General features: G+C 40.8%; 1 protein-coding gene across 1 annotated transcript; it reads left to right on the top strand.

The window, feature by feature from the left end:
- The first annotated feature begins 390 nt into the window (after positions 1-390).
- On the top strand, positions 391-13,630 carry LOC106564740 (uncharacterized). Its single transcript, XM_014131049.3, has 5 exons — positions 391-749; positions 7,522-7,555; positions 7,867-7,987; positions 8,208-8,380; positions 8,497-13,630. Exons 2-5 carry the CDS (start codon positions 7,553-7,555, stop codon positions 13,270-13,272), a joined length of 5,073 nt encoding a protein of 1,690 aa, XP_013986524.1. The 5' UTR covers positions 391-749; positions 7,522-7,552; the 3' UTR covers positions 13,273-13,630.
- Positions 13,631-22,226: the final 8,596 nt, after the last annotated feature.

Below are 22,226 nucleotides of genomic sequence, written 5' to 3'. Positions count from 1 at the left end.
TGAGTTTGCTTGAACGTCATTTTGATAATCGTCATAATTAGGCATTAGTTATATTTCTGTTTTACACATCCCATGTTATTGTTTTGTTGAGTTTGGGTTGATCAAAATGTCAATATGTTTACATAATTGTCATTAATGGTAATTGGAAGGAGGAGTAGCCCCACCTTAAAAGGTATGATTACATAGTAAGAATGTTATAATGTGTCATAAATCAGTTCTAATCCCTAGATCATGCCACACCTTCATTGTTGTGTCTTATAATTACCATGAGTCATGAATGAATGCCTAGCTGCCCCTCCCTTGAAACAAGACAACTCTTTGGCACACCTCTGCATTTTTGTTATATAAACAGACAATTTTTTCCACCTGTCTTGGTGTGTTGATGGAGAAAAACAGAGCACTCTCCATCTCACAGTTCCAGTCTTGAGAGGCCAGGTTTCAGTGATCACCGTGCCTACCTGGACAGTTTGTGGCTGGGAAAGGATGCCGAAGATGGAACCAGTTTGTCTGCTTTGGGGAGGGTATGTTTTCGCTGACTGAGGCACCGGGAAGGTATGCTGAAGGTGGAACCAGTTTTTCTGCTTTGGGGAGGGTATGCTTTCGCTGACTGAGGCACAGGGTAGGCACTCCTACAGGAGTACGGAACACCATAGACTGCTAACACTCGACTTTCTCACATCGGTGGTAAAACTCCTCGGTGGCTGAGTAACAAGAAACTGCATGGTCAAAACAACCCAATGGAGCCTAAGGTAAGATTTTGATTTGTTGTCAATTTACATTTAGAAACTTTTGCTGAAGTACTCCATCCAGACTATGTGGTGCCAGGTACTATTACTAGTGTTTACAAAGTCCACAAGAATGTCATTGTAAGGGTCAGTTGTACAACTGAATGCATCTTTTGCATTTAACCCAACCCCTCTGAATCAGGGAGGGGCAGGGGGCTGCCATAATTGACATCCACGGCACCCGGGGAACAGTGGGTTAACTGCCTTGCTCAGTGGCAGAACGACAGATTTTTACCTTGTCAGCTCGGGGATTTGATCCAGCAACCTTTCAGTTACAACCGTCACACACATTGTCCAACACTCTTGTCAATCCAGCAACCTTTTGGTTACTGGCCCAACGCTCTAATCACTAGGCTACCTGCCGCAGCTAGATAAGTATGTCAAGTTTGCAACAGTATGTGCAGGTTTGTAATGCAAATGTCTACAGTAACTATTGGCATGGATGATGTTTTTAAAAAAAAAGTAACAAGAAGGAACACCTATGTGAGAATGCTATTCATTGACTACAGCTCAGCGTTCAACACCATAGTACCCTCAAAGCTCATCACTAAGCTAAGGAACCTGGGACTAAACACATCCCTCTGCAACTGGATCCTGGACTTCCTAACGGGCTGCCCCCAGGTGGTAAGGGTAGGAAGCAACACATTTGCCACGCTCATCCTCAACACTGGAGCCCACAGGAGTGCGTGCTCAGTCCCCTCCTGTACTCCCTGTTCACCCACGACTGCATGGCCAGTCAGGAGTCCAACACCATCATAAAGTTTGCAGACGACACAACAGTGGTAGGCCTGATCACCGACAACGACGAGACAGCCTATAGAGAGTTGGTCAGAGACCTGGCCGGGTGGTGCCAGAATAACAACCTATCCCTCAACGTAACCAAGACTAAGGAGATGATTGTGGACTACAGGAAAAGGAGCACAGAGCACGTCCCCATTCTCATCGACGGGGCTGTAGTGGAGCCGGTTGAGAGCTTCAAATTCCTTGGTGTCCACATCAACAACAAACTAGAATGGTCCAAACACACCAAGACTAGCCTATTCCCCCTCAGGAAACTAAAAAGATTTGGCATGGGTCCTGAGATCCTCAAAAGGTTCTACAGCTGCAACATCAAGAGCATCCTGACCGGTTGCATCACTGCCTGGTACGGCAATTGCTCGGCCTCCGACCGCAAGGTACTTCAGAGGGTAGTGCATACGGCCCAGTACGTCACTGGGGCAAAGCTGCCTGCCATCCAGGACCTCTACACCAGGCGGTGTCAGAGGAAGGCCCTAAAAATTGTCAAAGACTCCAGCCACCCCAGTCATAGACTGTTCTCTCTACTACCGCATGGCAAGCGGTACCGGAGTGCCAAGTCTAGGACAAAAAGGCTTCTCAACAGTTTTTACCCACAAGCAATAAGACTCCTGAACAGGTAACCAATGGTTACCCAGACTATTTGCATTGTGTGCCCCCCCCCCCACCCCTCTTTTACGCTGCTGCTACTCTCTGTTCATCATATATGCAGTCACTTTAACTATACCTACATGTACATACTACCTCAATAAGCCTGACTAACCGGTGTCTGTAAATAGCCTTGCTACTCTTATTTTAAAATGTATTTTTACTGTTGTTTTATTTCTTTACTTACCTACACACACACACACACACACACACACACACACACACACACACACACACACACACACACACACACACACACACACACACACACACACACACACACACACACACACACACACACACATACCTTTTGTTCGCACTATTGGTTAGAGCCTGTAAATAAGCACTTCACTGTTGTATTCGGCGCACGTGACAAATAAACTTTGATTTGATTTGATATTTCTATTTCTATGGTCAATTTTAGATCAACGCTATGCATTTTCAGCCATTCCTGAACCTGAGACCAAAAACAGGTTACCTGAGGGCAATACCAAAATAAATAGTCTATTGATTCTGTATCCTCACGACAAAATCTGCAGAGCTTTGATGATTTTATGCCCCAAATATTCAACGTTTTGTTGGTGGCAAGAATTCTATATAATAATTTTAGCTGAAAAGCACTAAGTCTTGAATCTTGCGTTGTTCAATATATCAACTCATACCCTGTGCCATGGAATCGGTACATCAAAAATCTCTTCCCAACTATTTTGCAATCTGTATGGCACAGTTGTCAACATCCTGGTCCTCAAATGAAACTGGTATACTTTCCTATTTATGCTATTTTTATTCCTCCGCCAGTTTTGATCCTTTATATTGAGCATACAGACCAGTTCCCTACCTCCTCCCGCTGCCACCTGCCTCCTCCATTTTGGGGTAGAGCTGTAATCAATTGATTGTACTCTTGGATTGAGCAGACCTTTCCGTACAATTCTGATTTTATAAGAGAATTATCCAGGCATTCATAAAATCCAGGCATTTAAAAATAAAATCCATTCTTACTTTGTAAAATGCCTTTTCAAAATCTGCTATAAATACCATTCCTGGCTTCTTATATGTTTCATGATATTCTATTATTTCTAGTAGTTGTCGTCTATTAAGTCCATTGTATCGTCCATGTAAAAAACCTGTCTGATCAGGATGAACAATGCCTGATAAAACCCTTTTAATTTTGAGTGCTATGTATTTTGCTAGTATTTTTGCATCACAACATTGAAGTGTAAGGGGCCTCCAGTTTTTTAGATAGACTGGGTGTTTATATTTGCCATCTGGGTCTAGTTTTAATAATATAGAAATCAGACCTTCCTGCTGAGTACCTGACAGACTACCATTTCTATAGGAGTAGTTAAAACAATCTAACAATGGAGCTTTTAGTATATAAAAAAATACTTGATATACCTCTATCGGTATGCCATCAAGCCCTGGGGTTTTCCAGACTGAAAGGATTTAATAGCCTCAAAAAGTTCTTCCTCTGTAATTTGGCCTTCGCACTGATCTTTCTGTACATTTGTTAATTTTACATTTTTTTGATTATTTGGAAAGAATTCCTTACCGCAGTCTTCATTCAGTGGGAAAGGAGGAGACGGAAAAGAGAACATTTGCCTAAAATAATTTGCTTCCTCTTTTAAAATATAATTCGGAGAATCATAGATGACTCTGTCTTCAGTAATGAGTTTTTGCAAATTCTATTTGTTAGCATTCCTGTATTGGAGATTCAGGAAGAATTTTGTGCATTTTTCTCTATATTCCATCCAGTTTGCTTTATTTTTGTAATAGATTACATTAGATTGTTCTTGAATAAGTTCCTCAAGTTCTTTTTGTTTTCCTCTAACTTATTTTGTATCTCTGTAGTATAGTTTTTATTGCTAACTACCTGTACTATTAGTTCATGGATTTCCCTTGTTAGTCTTGTCTCTTTAGACAGAAACTGCTTTTTTATTATTGATGAATATTGAACCCCTGAAGGTACATTTAAATGTATCCCAAACAATAAGGGGATTTGCTGAACCTATATTATACTGGAAAAATTCAGTTATAAATTATTTTGTCTTAGTTAAAAATAAGTTGTCCTTCAGTAAACTTTGATTAAATTTCCAATATCCAATATTCAAAATTTCCAATATCCAATATTCAAACCCACAATCCTGGCGTTGCACACACCATGCTGGCATTGCAAACACCATGCTCTACCAACTGAGCCACAGGGAATATCCAGAATTTCTAATGTGTCCATAACATTTGGGATTTCCTTAAGGGCACGGTGATGGTAGTTTGTAGAGTGATTACCTTTACGGTCCATTGAGGTACTTATTAACACTGTGTTTAGTCTCCTACCATAATGATTAGATAATTTGTTGCCTGTAAGTTCAATAAATTGGTATAAATGTTTTCGAAGAAGTGTGGATCATCCTGATTTGGACCATATAGATTAATGAGCCAAATCTCTTTTTCGTGCACTTTCATATTCAAAAGGATCCACCTTCCTTGCGAATCTTTCCTGACTATTTGCACATTCAGATCGAAATTTTTGTTAATTAATATCATCACACTCTTTGAGTTCCTTTGTCCATGACAGAAAATTATTTCACCACCCCATTCCTTTTTCCAGGCAACTTCATCTAAGGATGTAGAGTGAGTTTCCTGTAAACAGTATATGTTATATTCCTTTTCTTTTAGCCATGTAAAGACTGATTTTTTTAAATAATCTGCTAAACCGTTATTATAATTATAACTGGCTATACTTAGTTCACCCCTTACAATAACTAGATACTATTCTCAGTCTAAATTAACCATAATTAGTGCTTGTAAAGTTACTGCCATCAGAGGTATTATGAAGGTCAAAACTAGAGCTTTCAAATGTCTGATATTTAGAATTCAAGAAATAGGTTCTAGCAATATGTGTTTTATTCCCTTGCCTGTTTGCCTGTGAGCCAATACCACAGATGTTATACAATTGAGACAAGATATTATGTGTGTAGCAAATCTGAGTAGGTTGATGTGTATGATATTGGATGTGATATAGTGAGAGTGTGTACAATGTCTGTATAAGAGTAAGACTATAATGTGTGATGTCCAAATAAATAATAACTCTGCCAACTTGCATGGTTGAGTGTCTATGTGTGTAACATGTAGTGCGTATAGCCTTAATATTCATGATGATAATTGTAATCCATATCTTATCACCATCATAGTTGCATCATAATTACCTTTAACATAATTGAAAAACACATCCCAGCATTTCCATAGCAATTGATGTTTCACATGATGATGAAAGAGACCTTGCATTACTCTAGAGACGGCTTCACTACAGTACAAATGTATTCCGTACAATATGTTATTATTCCCCAAGGCCCCTATTCTGATATCTTCCCCTTGCTTGTTGTAAACATATATAAACTTGTAGACAAATACTTAAAACAGATAGACAAACAATAAACACATTAAATTATAAAACAGTTCTCGACAATAGAGAGAGAAGGAGAGAAGAGAAGAGAAAAGAGAGAAAGAGAGAGTGAGAGAAGAGAGCGAGATCAGGTGTGTGTGTGTATGTATAAGTCCCTATGTGTAAGCAAGCATGTAATTGAGTACGTGTGTGTTCATATCCAGTTCATAATGTTCAGATATTTGTACAGTTCCCATACCTTCTTTCTTTTCGTAATCTGAAGTCCCTGTAGAATTTAGTACAGCCACGGTGTTATGGATCATGTTTTAATATGCTGATCTGAAATATTTTATAGCTGAAAAAAGATATTAAGGATGCATATAGAGTAGGAGAAACCATACATTTTGAAGAGACACTCTGAAATGGCATATTTTTGTACAGTAGTATGTACAGTACAGTACATACAGTTAAATATCACAAGCATACAGTTTGTCTTGAGTGAATAGAGAGCTCATAAAATACAACCTTAGACTTGGAGAAAATCTCAGTCAGCCTCTAATCTCTTTCAGCTCTGCACAATGTGAATGAAAGTCAAATAATAGGAATTATTTGAACAGAGTAATTGTCAATAAAGTGCCATGTTTCCAGCTTTTAGCTTACTGTCAGTCCACTCTTTTTTGAGTGCGTATACAGGTAACTGCCAAAATAAAGGAAACACCAACAAATAGTGTTGGGCCACCATGAGCCATAACAGCGTCAATGCACCTTGACATAGATTCTACAAGTGTCTGGAACTCTGTTGGAAGGATGCGACACCAGTTTTCCACGGGAAATTCCATAATTTTGTGTTTTGTTGATGGTGGTGTAAAATGCTGTCTCAGGTGCCACTCCATGGCATTTGGATTTCATGCTCATCAAACCATTCAGTGACCACACATGCCCTGTGGATGGGGGCATTGTCAACCTATGGGGGCGTAACCATGGTAGCCAAAATAATGGCCAAAATGGGGGCATAGCCATGGTAGCCAAAATAATGGCCAAACTAATGGCCTGCCCAGCATACTTTGTATCAATATGTCTTGTATCCCTTATTTATTCAAGTGTTTCCATTATTTTGGCAGTTACCTGTAGTTATTGTTGGGCGTATGGTATAATTACATTCAATCTCTGCTCCTGAATTAAAGTTATTCCATTCAAAACATTATGGCTGACTTAAAAGCAATAGGGGAATATTGAAACACATAGTTTAATAAGTCTGAGTGATTCATATTTGTACATATTCATGTGTTGGATGTACAGTACTTGATGATGAAGTTAATGATGATGATTATGATAATTGTGGAACAAATTATTGTTCATAGAGCAGCAGTCTCGCTAAGCATGTGACACAAATCACTTACAGGACCTGAAAGAACATACCTGAAGCGATCGTTTACAAATCGCTTTATTTGAGCCCCTGCCACGGCAAGCTTTTCATAATAGAAACTGCTGGGTGTGGTCATTTCTGAGTTTACTTTTAAAAAGGAAACACCCGACTATAGTGCGCTTAGATATATATATCTATTTCCCCGGACAAACTTGTTCCTGTTGTTCCCTCCATGTCCCAAGGCCATACCTCGAATACCTCAAATGGGCAGCTACCTGGGTGTCAACCATCTGTCAATTTGCACATGTAAACAGGTTATCAATCACCCATAGCCCCCCTTTAGTTATGGTTTCAGCTGATTTAGTGTTTTATGTTCAAAGGGGTAAAATGAGCTGTGGCATTATTGTCTAATTATGTTCTTTCTTTGCATTTGATACTCTTGAAGGCTATGAAAGTATGATGCTGTATTTAGACCTATATGATTTGATTATTATAGCATGAAACCAAGTTGAGCATTTCTTTTCAACTGATTCTTTCCTCCTCAACAGGTTTAGACAGAAGAGCTTTGCATAAAGGATCATGGTATGTGAGATAATTCATCCATCAGCCATGATGATAGTAATAACAAGCATATTCCAACACAATAAGCTAAGCAACAGGAAACACCTATGCCTCAGCATTACTTTCTAGAAGTGCATGCCATTTAAAAACATCTATTTAAAAAAGTTATTGTATTATAGATTTGTAAATTATTGTAAATAACATGTATTTGTAAGTTTATTGTTCATTGTTGGCATTTGATGATTGGGCTATTGAAACATGACCAACACTGAGGCCACACGCCTGTCTGCACATTTCTTATAACTATGTTTGTACTGTATGTCTGCTTTTAGGCAGGTGTCCGCAGCGGGAGGAGGCCCTCTGGGGGGCTGATGCTGGAGGAATCAGAGAAAGGACGATTGGTCGTCTCCAGTGTTGTCGATGGCTCCTTGGCCAATCAGGGGCTCAAAGAAGGTATGACTTTTGAGTCTATTATTTAATGTATAAAAATTTTGTTGAGTCTCAAAGCTCACAATAAAAAAATTTAACTTGAGCTTTCACTTTTGGATTTTTCTCTGACTTTTGTGCATCAATAAAATACATAGCTGTTTTTAAGGACACATTTAGAATCATTGACATTTTCAGTCAACATGCTTTAACTGTGTTTCACTTTGAGAAATGTAATTTTTTTCAGGAGATGAAATTGTTGGTGCCACAATCAACTTTGACCAACTTTCGAAAGACGATGTGTTGAAAATACTGAAGCTGATGGATGATAATGGATTTGATGAGAAGGTTCAAGTTCTGACAAAAAATAATTTGCGCAAGAGTATGGGGACCTTGGACAGCATCAAAGCACCAGAGGAGGTTTGTGGAATACATTTAAAGTTAAACAGAATTAGCTGAATAACAAATAAAGTACATTTTCAAAAGGTTGTTAGATCAATTATATCCATTGTTACTGGATTGCTTTCTCTTTGCAGATGCTGAAGGAGTCCTATAACAGACTCAATGCCAAAATAAAGAAGTTCATGAAAGAGGACAGCTCTGGGCAACCTACAGCTTCTGGGGAAAGAGGCTCTCCTAACGGACAGGTGAAAGGCAAGGGACCGAGACCTCTCTGGGCCAAGCCTGATGTCAGAGGAACAGACTCTACAGTGACTCTCGACGCTCCTGGTGGAGAACTTTCATTGCCTAATGCCAACATGAGTATATCAGATCTCTCTCTAGCTCATTTGAATGGGTCTTTAGGGGCTGATCCTGATGTCAATATCTCAGATTTACCTTCAGTAGACCTTAAAGGTTCCAAAATAGATCTAGAATTGCCAGATTCAAACATTGGTATCCCATCTGGGAAGATCAAAACACCAAGTCTTGGAATGGCTGACTTTGCTATATCTGGATCAAGAGTTAGGAATCCAGACCTGGACCTCTCAGCGGCTGAGATGTGTCTATCAGACGTCAATTTGCCTGACCTCAGTACTCCAGATATTGATATACCCTCAGGTAAATTAAAACTAAAGAAACCACATGCAGAACTCAAAGCTCCTGATTTCGATGTGGATGCCCCCTCTGGTAAACTGAAGATGCCCAAATTTGATGGCTCTGGCCTAAAAAGACCAGATCTGGGAATTGATTATGATGTAAAAACACCAAAACTATTTCTCAAAGCTCCCAAGATAAAAGGTGGACTTGATGCACCTGACTTGGACTTACCCAAAGTCGACCTGAAATCACCTAAATTAGATGTAAACACTCCAGATATTGACATCAACGCACCCTCAGAAAAATTCAAAATGCCAAAGTTTAAGATGCCTATATCTGGCCTTTCAGGCCCTAAAGGACCAGACGTTGGCATTGATAGAGACTTGGATGGACCAGATCTGAGCTTATTATCTTCCAAATTAAAACGGCCAGACTTGGGTGTTGGTAGCCCATCTGGAAAATTAAAGATGCCAAGTCTAAAGGCGCCAGACTTTGGCTTCTCGGGGCCAGATGTTCAAAGGACCGACTTAGAGGTAAAGACTCCAGACTTGGATCTTTCCGCCCCCAAGTTTAAAGGGGGAATTAGTCCCCCAGCTTTGGATCTGCCAGATGTAGACCTCAAAGGCCCCAAATTAGACCTCAATGCTCCAGATTTTGACATAGATATGCCCTCAGGTAAAGTCAAAGTACCTACATTGAATAAACCAAAGGTTGATCTGAATGCTCCTGATCTGGACATCGATGGGCCCTCTGGTAAACTGAAAATGCCCAAATTCAATCTCCTTGGCACATTGCCAAAAGGACGAGGTCTAGACATCAATGCAGGTGTGAAATCACCAAAGTTAAAAGGTAGGATTGATGCCCCTGACATGGATTTACCAGACATTGACCTCAAAGCCCCTAAATTAGATGTAAACACTCCAGATATTGACATTGATTCCTCCACAGGGAAATTCAAAATGCCCAAAATGAAGATGCCTAAATTTGGCATGAAAAGACCTGATGTTGACATAGACGGAGATCTAGAGGGGCCAGGCCTGAACTTGTCTGCACCAAAATTGGACATAGAAGCACCCTCAATGAATCTCAAAGGTCCCAAAGCAGACCTAAACATTCCAAATACTGATTTTGGAAGTCCATCAGGGAATTTCAAAATGCCAAGTTTCAAGATGCCAGATTCGGGTTTCTCTGGACCAAAGGTTAAAGTGCATGACTTTGAGGTAAAGACTCCAGGCTTAGATCTTTCAGCCCCCAAGTTTAAAGGAGGAATTAGTCCACCAGATCTGAATCTGCCAGATCTCAAAGGCCCCAAACTAGACCTCAATGCACCAGATGTAAACTTTAATGTGCCCTCAGGTAAAGTCAATGTACCTACATTGAAGAAACCAAAGGTTGATCTGAATGCTCCTGATCTGGACATTAACGGCCCCTCTGGTAAACTGAAAATGCCCAAATTTGGGCTGTCTGGTAAAATGCCAAAATCCACAAAACTGAATCTCAAAGCCCCAAAGATAAATGGGGGAATTGATTCCCCAGACCTGAATTTTCCAGATGCTGATCTAAAAGCCCCTGAACTAGATGTGAATACCCCGGATCTTGACATCAGTGCACCCTCTGGGAAATTCAAAATGCCCAAATTTAAAATGTCTAAATTCAGAGGCCTAAAAAAGCCAGATGTTGACATTGATGGAAACTTGGAGGGCCCAGATATTGATATCAATACCCCCACAGCTAACCTCAAAGGTCCCAAAACAGGTCTAAAAATGCCAGATTTGAAGATGCCTGGTTTCGGGCTATCTGGGCCAAATGTAGATGAACCTGACTATGACTTACCTGATATTGACCTCTCAGCCCCAAAGCTAAAAGGGGGCATCAATCCCCCAGATTTGAGACTACCTAAAGGTAAAATCAAAGGCCAAAAACTAGACCTCAATGATCCAGATTTAGATGTTAATGCTCCCTCGGGTAAACTGAAAAAGCCCAAATTTGGACTCTCAGGCACTATGCCAAAGGGATCAAATCTGGACATAAATGCTGGTGCGAAATCACCAAAGTTCAGTCTAAATATGCCAAAGATAAAAGGTGGGATTGATGCCCCTGATATGGATCTACCAGACATGGACCTCAAAGCCCCTAAATTAGATGTAAATAACCCAGATATTGACATTGATTCACCCACAGGGAAATTCAAAATGCCCAAATTGAAAATGTCTACATTTGGAATGAAGGGGCGACATATTGACAAAGATGCAGATATAGAGGGACCAGACCTGAACTTGTCATCTCCCAAACTCAAGGGTCCCAAAGCAGACCTCAACATTCCAGACACTGATATTGACAGTCCATCAGGAAAATTTAAAATGCCAACTTTCAAGATGCCAGATTTAGGTTCCTCTGGACCAAAGGTTAAGGGGCCTGACTTGGATCTTTCAGCCCCCAAGTTTAAAGGGGGAATTAGTCCCCCAGATCTGAATCTGCCAGACCTCAAAGGCCCCAAACTAGGCCTCAATGCACCAGATGTAAACTGTAATATGCCCTCAGGTAAAGTCAATGTACCTACATTGAAGAAACCAAAGGTTGATCTGAATGCTCCTGATCTGGACATTAACGGCCCCTCTGGTAAACTGAAAATGCCCAAATTTGGTCTGGCTGGTAAAATGCCAAAATCCACAAAGCTGAATCTCAAAGCCCCAAAGATAAAGGGGGGAATTGATTCCCCAGACATGAATTTACCAGATGCTGACATCAAAGCCCTTAAACTAGATGGAAATGCCCCCGATTTTGACATAAATGCACCTTCTGGGAAATTCAAAATGCCCAAATTTAAAATGTCTAAATTCAGAGGCCTAAAGGGACCAGATGTTGACATTGATGGAGACTTGGAGGGCCCAGATATAGATATCAATGCCCCCACAGCTAACCTCAAAGGTCCCAAAACAGGTCTAAAAATGCCAGATTTGAAGATGCCTGATTTCAGGCTATCTGGGCCAAATGTAGATGAACCTGACTATGACTTACCTGATATTGACCTCTCAGCCCCAAAGCTAAAAGGGGGCATCAGTCCCCCAGATTTGAGACTACCTAAGGGTCATCTCAAAGGGCCCAAACTAGATCTCAATGCTCAAGACTTTGATGTTGACACTCCCTCTAGTAAACTGAAAATGCCCAAATTTGGGCTTTCAGGTTCTATGCCAAAAGGACCAAATGTGGACATAAATGCAGGTGCGAAATCACAAAAGTTCAATCTAAAAATGCCAAAGATTAAAGGGGGGATTGATGCCCCTGATATGGATCTACCAGACATTGACCTCAAAGCCCCTAAATTAGATGTAAACACTCCAGATATTGGCATTGATTCACCCACAGGGAAATTCAAAATGCCCAATCTGAATATGCCTAGATTTGGAATGAATGGGCCACATATTGACATAGATGGAGATATAGAGGGACCAGACCTGAATTTGTCATCTCCCAAACTCAAGGGTCCCAAAGCAGACCTCAACATTCCAGACACTGATATTGACAGTCCATCAGGAAAACTCAAAATGCCAACTTTCAAGATGCCAGATTTAGGATTCTCTGGACCAAAAGTTAAGGGGCCTGACTTGGACCTTTCAGCCCCCAAGTTTAAAGGGGGAATTAGTCCCCCAGATTTGGATCTGCCACATGTAGACCTCAAAGGCCCCAAATTAGACCTCAATGCACCAGATGTAAACTTTAATATGCCTTCCGGTAAAGTCAAAGTACCTACATTGAAGAAACCAAAGGTTGATCTGAATGCTCCTGATCTGGACATCGATGGGGTCTCTGGTAAACTGAAAAAGCCAACATTCTTGCTGTCTGGTACAATGTCAAAATCCCCAGACTTGAGGCTCAAAGCTTCAAACATTAAGGGGGGAATTGATGTTCCAAACATGAATTTACCAGACGCTGACCTCAAAGCCCCTGAACTAGGTGTGACTACCCCAGATCTTGACAGCAATGAACCCTCTGGGAAATTAAAAATGCCCAAATATAAAATGCTTAAATTCAGAGACCTAAAGAGACCAGATGTTGACATAGATGGAGACTTAGAGGGCCCAGATAAAGATATCAATGCCCCCACAGCTAACCTCAAAGATCCCAAAACAGGTCTAAAAATGCCAGATTTGAAGATGCCTGATTTTGGGCTAACTGGGCCAAACGTAGATGAACCTGGCTATGACTTCCCTGATATTGACCTTTCAGCCCCAAAGCTAAAAGGGGGAATCAGTCCCCCAGATTTGAGACTATAGTAAGGGTCATCACAAAAGCCCAAAACTAGACCTCAATGTTCCAGATATGCCCTCAGGTAGATTCAGAGTTCCAACCATAGAGAGGCCAAATGATAGCATCAAAGCCTCTTATTTATCAACACTCCGACATTCAAAATGCCTACATTTGGGTTGTCTACACCAAAAGGACCAGATCATGACATCAGTGCTGACCTAGGTTAAATATTCAAACATAAAGGTGGGATTGGTTCACCAGATCTGGACCTACCTGCAATTGACTTAAAAGCCCCTAACATAGATTTAGACACTCCAGATATAAACATTGGTTCACCATCTTGGAAATTCAAAATGCCTCACCTCAAAATGCCTAAATTCAGCCTTTCTGGTCTGAAAGGTCCAGATGCTGGAATAGATGGAGACATTGAGGGACCTGAGCTTGTCAAATCAAATCAAATCAAATTTATTTATATAGCCCTTCGTACATCAGCTGATAGCTCAAAGTGCTGTACAGAAACCCAGCCTAAAACCCCAAACAGCAAGCAATGCATGTGAAAGAAGCACGGTGGCTAGGAAAAACTCCCTAGAAAGGCCAAAACCTAGGAAGAAACCTAGGGAGGAACCAGGCTATGAGGGGTGGCCAGTCCTCTTCTGGCTGTGCCGGGTGGATATTATAACAGAACATGGTCAAGATGTTAAAATGTTCATAAATGACCAGCATGGTCAAATAATAATAATCATAGTAGTTGTCGAGGGTGCAACAAGCACGTCCGGTGAACAGGTCAGGGTTCCATAGCCGCAGGCAGAACAGTTGAAACTGGAGCAGCAGCACGGCCAGGTGGACTGGGGACAGCAAGGAGTCATCATGCCAGGTAGTCCTGAGGCATGGTCCTAGGGCTCAGGTCCTCCGAGAGAAAGAAAGAAAGAGAGAAAGAGAGAATTAGAGAGAGCATATTTAAATTCACACAGGACACCGGATAAGACAAGAGAAATACTCCAGATGTAACAGACTGACCCTAGCCCCCCGACACATAAACTACTGCAGCATAAATACTGGAGGCTGAGACAGGAGGGATCAGAAGACACTGTGGCCCCATCCGATGATACCCCCGGACAGGGCCAAACAGGCAGGATATAACCCCGCCCACTTTGCCAAAGCACAGCCCCCACACCGCTAGAGGGATGTCTCCAACCACCAACTTACCGTCCTAAGACAAGGCCGAGTATAGCCCACAAAGATCTCCGCCACGGCACAACCCAAGGGGGTCAACCCTGAAAGTAAACATGAGGATTGGTAGTCCAGATTTAGACATAAATGTTTCCTCTGGTAATCTCAAATGCCCCCAATCTGATCTCAATTTGCCAGACAGTGACATTGCTATACAATCTCGAAAATTCGAACTGTTCTCATTAAATTGCCTCAGTTTGGAAGTCCCAATTCAAGGGCAGTATCAGATATGGACTTTATGAAAACAAATGACATTTCTCCTCCAAAGGCTTAAGTGAATCTAAAAGCACCAGACTTGAAAGTTAGTCACCCAGATGTCAGCCTGAGCATACCCAAAGCTGATATCAGAAGCCCGGAATACAAAGTGTCATCTCATAGTAAACGCAGATCTGATATCCCAGGTGGAGCGCATATAAATATTTGATATGCCAGGTGGAGTACATATAAATGTGCCTGTTGGGAAGTCTAGGAAGGTCAAAGGAAGAGCTAGTTATCCCATTGCAGATATTGATTTGCCAAAAGTTGATTACCAAGTGTCTGGTGTGCATCTGAGAGGTTCAGACCTTAACCTTGATGACCTCACAGTGAAATTCTAAATTCCCAAATACAAGATTTCTAAACTGGGTAGTTATACGAGAATACCAGATATAGACTCAAGTCTTCCCAGTATTAATGTCTCAGTCCCTAAATTCCCACCCCAAAGTGTGGATTAGTGGTTTCACAGCCAGATTTTAATTAGAGAAGAACTGACCTCAAGGACAATAACCATCATAGGAAAGCACCAGCTGGTGAAACCGGCAGAACAAAAAGTCCAAAACAGTCTAAAATTGTTATGTCCTTGACAAATTTGACTCATGGTTCAAACCCCCAAATTTCAGAAGATCAATAATATTTGATCACTGCAAAGTATTTCCCAAACATGTCAAAGATGATGTACCAAACGGAACTGGGAGCCTGAAAAATCGGCACAAGGAAGAGTCAAACCGTAGATCTCATACACTCAGAAGTCTCGACTTCAGTTCATCAATTTGGACCTTAAAGTTCCAGAAGATGAGAACTTAAAAGGCTCAAAACTAACAAAGCTTACATAGCATTCAGATAACTGACTAAATGTAATTTTAGGCTTGTTTGAATCACAGTCTTCTGTTGAAACATAATGCAGAAAACTTCTGTTACTTGAACTTAGTTGTACTTTTTATGTAAATTGATGTGGTATTTGTTATGAACGTTGAAAATGAATGTGTGAAGGGTTCTCATTTTGTCAAATTGTTTTACAAAATGGATGAAAAGCTATTTGAAAAGGTGTTTTTACTGTACACTTTCTGTATTAAAATAATTTGTTTTATCTTTACATTAATGCATGAAAACAATTAATTCAAAACAACTTCCAAATGCATTAGCCTAGGCAACATTATTCTGACCCGATTCTGACAGTAGGCCTTATTTCCCATATTTTTACACTTGAAATAACGTCTGGAAAATTAATTCTGTCAAGTATGATAAAACATTTAACTCAACTGCTATTTTTGTAGAACTATTTATTTGTTAGTTTAATTTAAAAATGATAGTATTGCTTCACCTACTAGAGACTTTTACCTCCCACCGCTAGGTGGTAGGTAGTCTTACCACACTTGACTCTACACAACATAAACGTCATCAGTACAATATCTTTGGCACCACCGCACGACATTTCTGGTATTTCATTCCAAACAATGTGTTTAATAAGTTGGGAGGTCTTCAATTTTTACTGAAATGTAATGATATTCTTGAATTGGCTAGGTTTCACCAACAAGCTTTAATCAAATCAAACTTTATTTGTCACATGCGCCGAATACAACAAGTGATGACCTTACCGTTAAATGCTTACTTACAAGCCCTTAACCAACAGTCCAGTTCAAGAAGAGTTAAGAAAATATTTACCAAATAAACTAAAGTAAAAAGTAACAGGGGGTACCGGTACCGAGTCAGTATGCGGTGGTACAGGTTAGTTGAGGTAATTTTTACATGTAGGTAGGGGTGAAGTGACTATGCATAGATAATAAACAGTGAGTAGCAGCAGAGTACAAAACAAATAGTCTGGTGGCCATTTGAGACATTGTTCAGCAGTCTTATGGCTTGGGGGTAGAAGCTGTTAACGACCCTTTTGGTCCTAGACTTGGCGCTCTGGTACCGCTTGCCGTGCGGTAGCAGAGAAAACAGTCAATGACTTAGGTGACTGGAGTCTTTGACAATTTTATTGGCTTTCCTCTGACACCGCCTGTAGGTCCTGGATTGCAGGAAGCTTGGCCCCAGTGATGTACTGGGCCGTACGCACTACCCTCTGTAGCGCCTTATGGTCAGATGCCGAGCAGTTGCCATACCAGGTGGTGATGCAACCGGTCAGGATGTTCTCAATGGTGCAGCTGTAGAACTTTGAGGATCTGGGGACCCATGCAAAATCTTTTCAGTCTCCTGAGGGGGAAAAGGTTTTGTCGTGCCCTCTTCACGACTGTCTTGGTGTGTTTGGACCATGATAGTTTGTTGGTGATGTGGACACCAAGGAACTTGAAACTCTCGACCCGCTCCACTACAGCCCAGTTGATGTTAATGGGGGCCTGTTCGACCGGCCTTTTCCTGTAGTCCACGATCAGCTCCTTGGTCTTGCTCACATTGAGGGAGAGGTTGTTGTCCTGGCACCACACTGGAGGTTCTCTGACCTCCTCCCTATAGGCTGTCGCATCGTTGTCGGTGATCAGGCCTACCACTGTTGTGTTGTCAGCAAACTTAATGATGGTGTTGGAGTCGTGTTTGGCCATGCAGTCGTGGGTGAACAGGGAGTACAGGAGGGGACTAAGTACACACCCCTGAGGGGCCCCAGTGTTGAGGATCAGCGTGGCAGACATATTGTTGCCTACCCTTACCACCTAGGGGGAGTCCATCAGGAAGTCCAGGGTCCAGTTGCATAGGGACGTGTTTAGTCCCAGCATCCTTAGCTTAGTGATGAGCTTCGTGGGCACTGGTGTTGAACGCTGAGCTGTGGTCAATGAACAGCATTCTCACATTGTTTTTCCAGTGTGGAGTGCGATTGAGATTGCGTCATCTGTGGATCTGTTGGGGCGGTATGCGAATTGGAGTGGGTCTAGGGTATCCGGGTGGTAATCATTTAGGCAGGTTACCTTCGCTTCCTTGGGCACAGGGACTATGGTGGTCTGCTTGAAACATGTAGGTATTACAGACTCAGTTAGGGAGAGGTTGAACACGTCAGTGAAGACACTTGCCAATTGGTCCATGCATGCTTTGAGTACACGTCCTGGTAATCTATCTGGCCCCGCAGCTTTGTGAATGTTGACCTGTTTAAAGGTGTTGCTCACATCGGCTACCAAGAGCATTATCACACAGTCATCCAGAACAGCTGGTGCTCTCGTGCATGCTTCAATGTTGCTTGCCTCGAAGCGAGCATAAAAGGCATTTAGCTCGTCTGGTAGGCTTGCGTCACTGGGCATCTCACGTCTGGGTTTCCCTTTGTAGTCCATAATAGTTTGTAAGCCCTGCCACATCCGACGAGCATCAGAGCTGGTGTAGTACGATTCAATCTTAATCCTGTATTGACACTTTGCTTGTTTGATGGTTCGTCTGAGAGCATCGCGGGATTTCTCATAAGCATCCAGATTAGAGTCCGCTCCTTGAAAGCGACAGCTCTAGCCTTTAGCTCGATACGGATGTTGCCTGTAAATCCATGGCTTCTGGTTGGGATATGTACATACGGTCACTGTGAGGACAACGTCGTCGATGAACTTATTAATGAAGCCGATGACTGAGGTGGTATACTCCTCAATGCCATTGGATGAATCCCGGAACATATTCCAGTCTGTGCTAGCAAAACAATCCTGTAGCGTAGCATCCGTGTCATCTGACCACTTCCATATTGAGCGAGTCACTGGTACTTCCTGCTTTAGTTTTTGCTTGTAAGCAGGAATCAGGAGGATAGAATTATGCTCAGATTTGCCAAATGGAGGGTGAGGGAGAGCTTTGTACACGTCTCTGTGTGTGGAGTCAAGGTGGTCTAGTTTTTTCCCCCTCTGGTTGCACATGTAACATGCTGTTAGAAATGAGGTAAAAATAATTTAAGTGAGCATTTTCTTGTTTGCTTATGGCCTTATAGAGTTGGTTGATTGCGGTCTTAGTGCCAGCATCGGTCTGTGGTGGTAAATAGATGGCTACGAATAATATAGATGAGAGCTATCTTGGTAGATAGTGTGGTCTACAGCTTATCATAAGGTACTCTAACTCAGGAGAGCAATACCTCGAGACTTCTTTAATATTAGACATCGCACGCCAGCTGTTTTTGACAAAAAGACTGTTTTGCGGTGCATGGAAAATCCCGCCAGCTCTATATTATCTGTGTCGTCGTTCAGCCACGACTCGGTGAAACATAAGATATTACATTTCTTAATGTCCCATTGGTAGGATAATCGTAATCGTAGGTCATCAATTTTATTTTCCAATGATTGCATGTTAGCAAGTAGAATGGATGGCAGTGGGAGTTTACTCGCTTGCCTACGGATTCTCAGAAGGCAGCCCGATCTAAGTCCTCTTTTCCTCTGTCTTTTCTTCACACAAATTACGGGGATTTGGGTCTGTTCCCTGGAGAGCAGCATATCCTTCTCATCGGACTCGTTAAAGGAAAAAGCTTCTTCCATTTCGTGGTGAGTAATCGCTGTTCTGATGTCCAGAAGCTCTTTTCGATCATAAGAGACGGTAGCAGCAACATTATGTACAAAATAAGTAAAAAAATAAGTTACAAAGAATGCAAAAAAACTCTCAAAATAGCACAATTGGTTAGGAGCATGTAAAACGTCAGCGATCCTCTTCGGCGCCATCTTAATGTCCTGGAAAATATGTTTCCTGCACAATCTTTCCCCACATAAAGCTCTTTTGTGGAATAATTCAGACATAACTATGAGGAATAAGTCATTGTTCTAACCTAGCTGGCATGAGAGGAATATTGACTTTGTTCTTGTTGTTTTCGACTACAGGGCTAATATTCTTGCATATGCACAGTTTCCAATACCTTTCAGAGAGTTTACTTCTGTGATCAAAGCCATTCCCTGTGGTCTAACTACGCTAATGAAAACTCATCTTAGCTTTGGCGATGATCACAGAGCTTATCCAGAACTCAGTTTGGAAGGCGTGGGCTTACTTGATAAATATTGTTGTAATAAATACATAAGACAAATTTTCCATTCACGGAATCAACTTACGCCTAGAGGAAAAATGTTCTTGAACATGCTAACTCCTGACATTGTCTGTAAAAAAGCTTGGTTGATGCCTTACAAATATTGTATATCAAACAAATGTAAGGAAGTGCACTTTAAGATTCTACATAAGATATATCCATGTAATTCTATGTTGTCCAAATTTGTGGCTATTGATGATATCTGCGTTTTCTGTGAAAGAGGTGAAAATCTGACTCACTTGTTCTATGAATGTATATCTGTGACAGATTTTGGGGAAAACTTTGCAGAATACTTATTTGCCTTTTTGAACACTACCCATGTTTTTGACATGAAGGATATAAAATGTTACTATTGCAATGATAACAAGACCATTGAAATGATTGTGATTTTTTTTATTCTTGTTGCCAAATACTTTATACACAAACAAAAATTCCATAATTCTATACCAACATTTTTTATATTTTGGATTGAATTTAATCATCTTGTTAAGACATTAACCCTAGTGAATAACAAAAATAATAACATTTTCCTGAATCATTATAATGAGATTTTTCTTCTGAGTGAATACAATTGCACTAGAATTGTTGTTCTTTAAAAAAAAAGTTTTATATATATCTTTTCTTTTTTGTATGTATTTAGTAATTTCTTGTTTAAGCCTGCTTTTTTTCTTAGACATGTTTTATGTAGGTGTAGCGTGGTTCGTTCTGCGTTGTGTACTTTTACTTAGGACACTGCCACAACTGGAATTCTGATGGTTGGATCATTTTTATTCGACCTGCACACGAAGAGACAACACACAATATGTTAGCCCTCGGTGCAGTCACAGCTCTCTGGCACCTTGCTAGTTGAAGGTCAGGCAAAAGAGAACAATAAGAGGGTACGTAAGTACAGATAACCCGCGATGGACCAAACCAAAATATACAAAACTTTTACAATTAGGTGTATTTACAATATAGATATAAAAAAAATGTTTGTACACCGCAAAATAACATTAACTATGCAGCTGTAATTAAATAAAGAAAACACATTGAATTATTATTATTGTTATTAACTTATTAACATCCCCTCTTGACCTGGCCTACTTGAACTGTCCTTGTGTGCAACTTGGTGCACACAAGGACATAGGGATGTAAGTTGTAACATCCCTTACATTACATCCCTTACAACAACTACATAGGGATGTAAGTTGTTGATAATTTGTTATTATGAATAAACAAAATTAATAATAATATATATTTTTAAACATTTTCCTTTTAAAGACACACAACCTTTCTGATTTTGAAACTGGAAAATACATGTTTGTTTAGAAATATGATCTCTTAAAATTCTGTTTTAAAGAAATCGCACATATTTGATTGTCTTAATTGAGTTTACAGAAATGTGTTGTTGCTATATCAATTAACTTTACAGTGTGTGGTAGAGGCATTACTAAAAGATTGAGTATTAAAACAGACTAATGCTAACTTAGCTAGCTGTCACTTTATTGTAGATATGTAGTGGCTGGTATGACCAATGGTACATATAAATGCTAATCATCAAATGTCCTTTTTTATGTTGCCTTTATCTTTCTTTGGAGAGAACGCTCTACCCTCGAATGTATGCATCCCTTACAAATTTGTGGACCCTGCAAGCAAGTAGGTCTTCTGCTTTTCATTCATTGCCTTCTTATCATGCACTTAGCCAGAATAGATTCTGGAATTTGCAGTATTAAAGGTAGGAATCTATTAAGGCTATCATGCACTATTTATAATGGACCATTGAACTGATGGTGCGAATTTAAATGGTAAAATGTGCAAGTTCTATACAGATGCATGTAGACTGCAGAACCCTGTCCAGACTCCAGACACAAACAGATTATTCCCTTATTCTTGAATGCAATGTTGGTCTGTCATTTTCAGAGCATTCATTTCCAACTAGGTCAGATGTAAGAAAGCTATTTGATGTTTTATGATCTCTTTCCAGAGAGGTCCCCTCCTCCATCAGACTCCAGTCTTCCTGTGTTGAGGAAGTGTTATGCTCCCGTCCCTGTACACTTGAGCCCAGTACAGACATGGGTGGAGACGTTGGAGAGGCGGGACAGTGAACCCTTGGGTAAAGGTTCCTCACCCTAAAAGTAGTCTATGGGCCAAGAGAAACTGTAATCCATGGTTCAGTTTTCAATAACCCCCTGAGGTCGATGTCCGCACCCCCACAAAAATTGAATTAGCATAATACAATCCCCATCAAAATCTTTCAGTTTAAACTAGAGATCTGAGGTGGAAGGTGACAGAGCTAGAGCAGTGTTTGTCAGACCATGAGACATCCCGAATATCAGTCTTCTCACAAAATCATCTGTAGTGTCTGAATCATTTGGCAAAAAACTATTATGACCCCTCTATGGAAAGATGAGACTCATGAACACGATGGTGTTTTGCTCTAGGATGCTCACACGCTTCACAAGACTAGTCTGAAGGTCCCCGGTACCAGTGTGCAAAGCTGTCATCAAGGCAAAGGGTGGCTACTTTGAAGAATCTCAAATATAAAATACATTTTGA

The sequence above is a fragment of the Salmo salar genome, chromosome 12, assembly GCF_965601325.2.
Source record: "Salmo salar chromosome 12, fSalSal1, whole genome shotgun sequence".
NCBI lineage: Eukaryota > Metazoa > Chordata > Actinopteri > Salmoniformes > Salmonidae > Salmo > Salmo salar.
The sequence above is the reverse complement of the archived record's forward strand: the minus strand, read 5'-3'. Positions and strand labels throughout refer to the sequence as shown.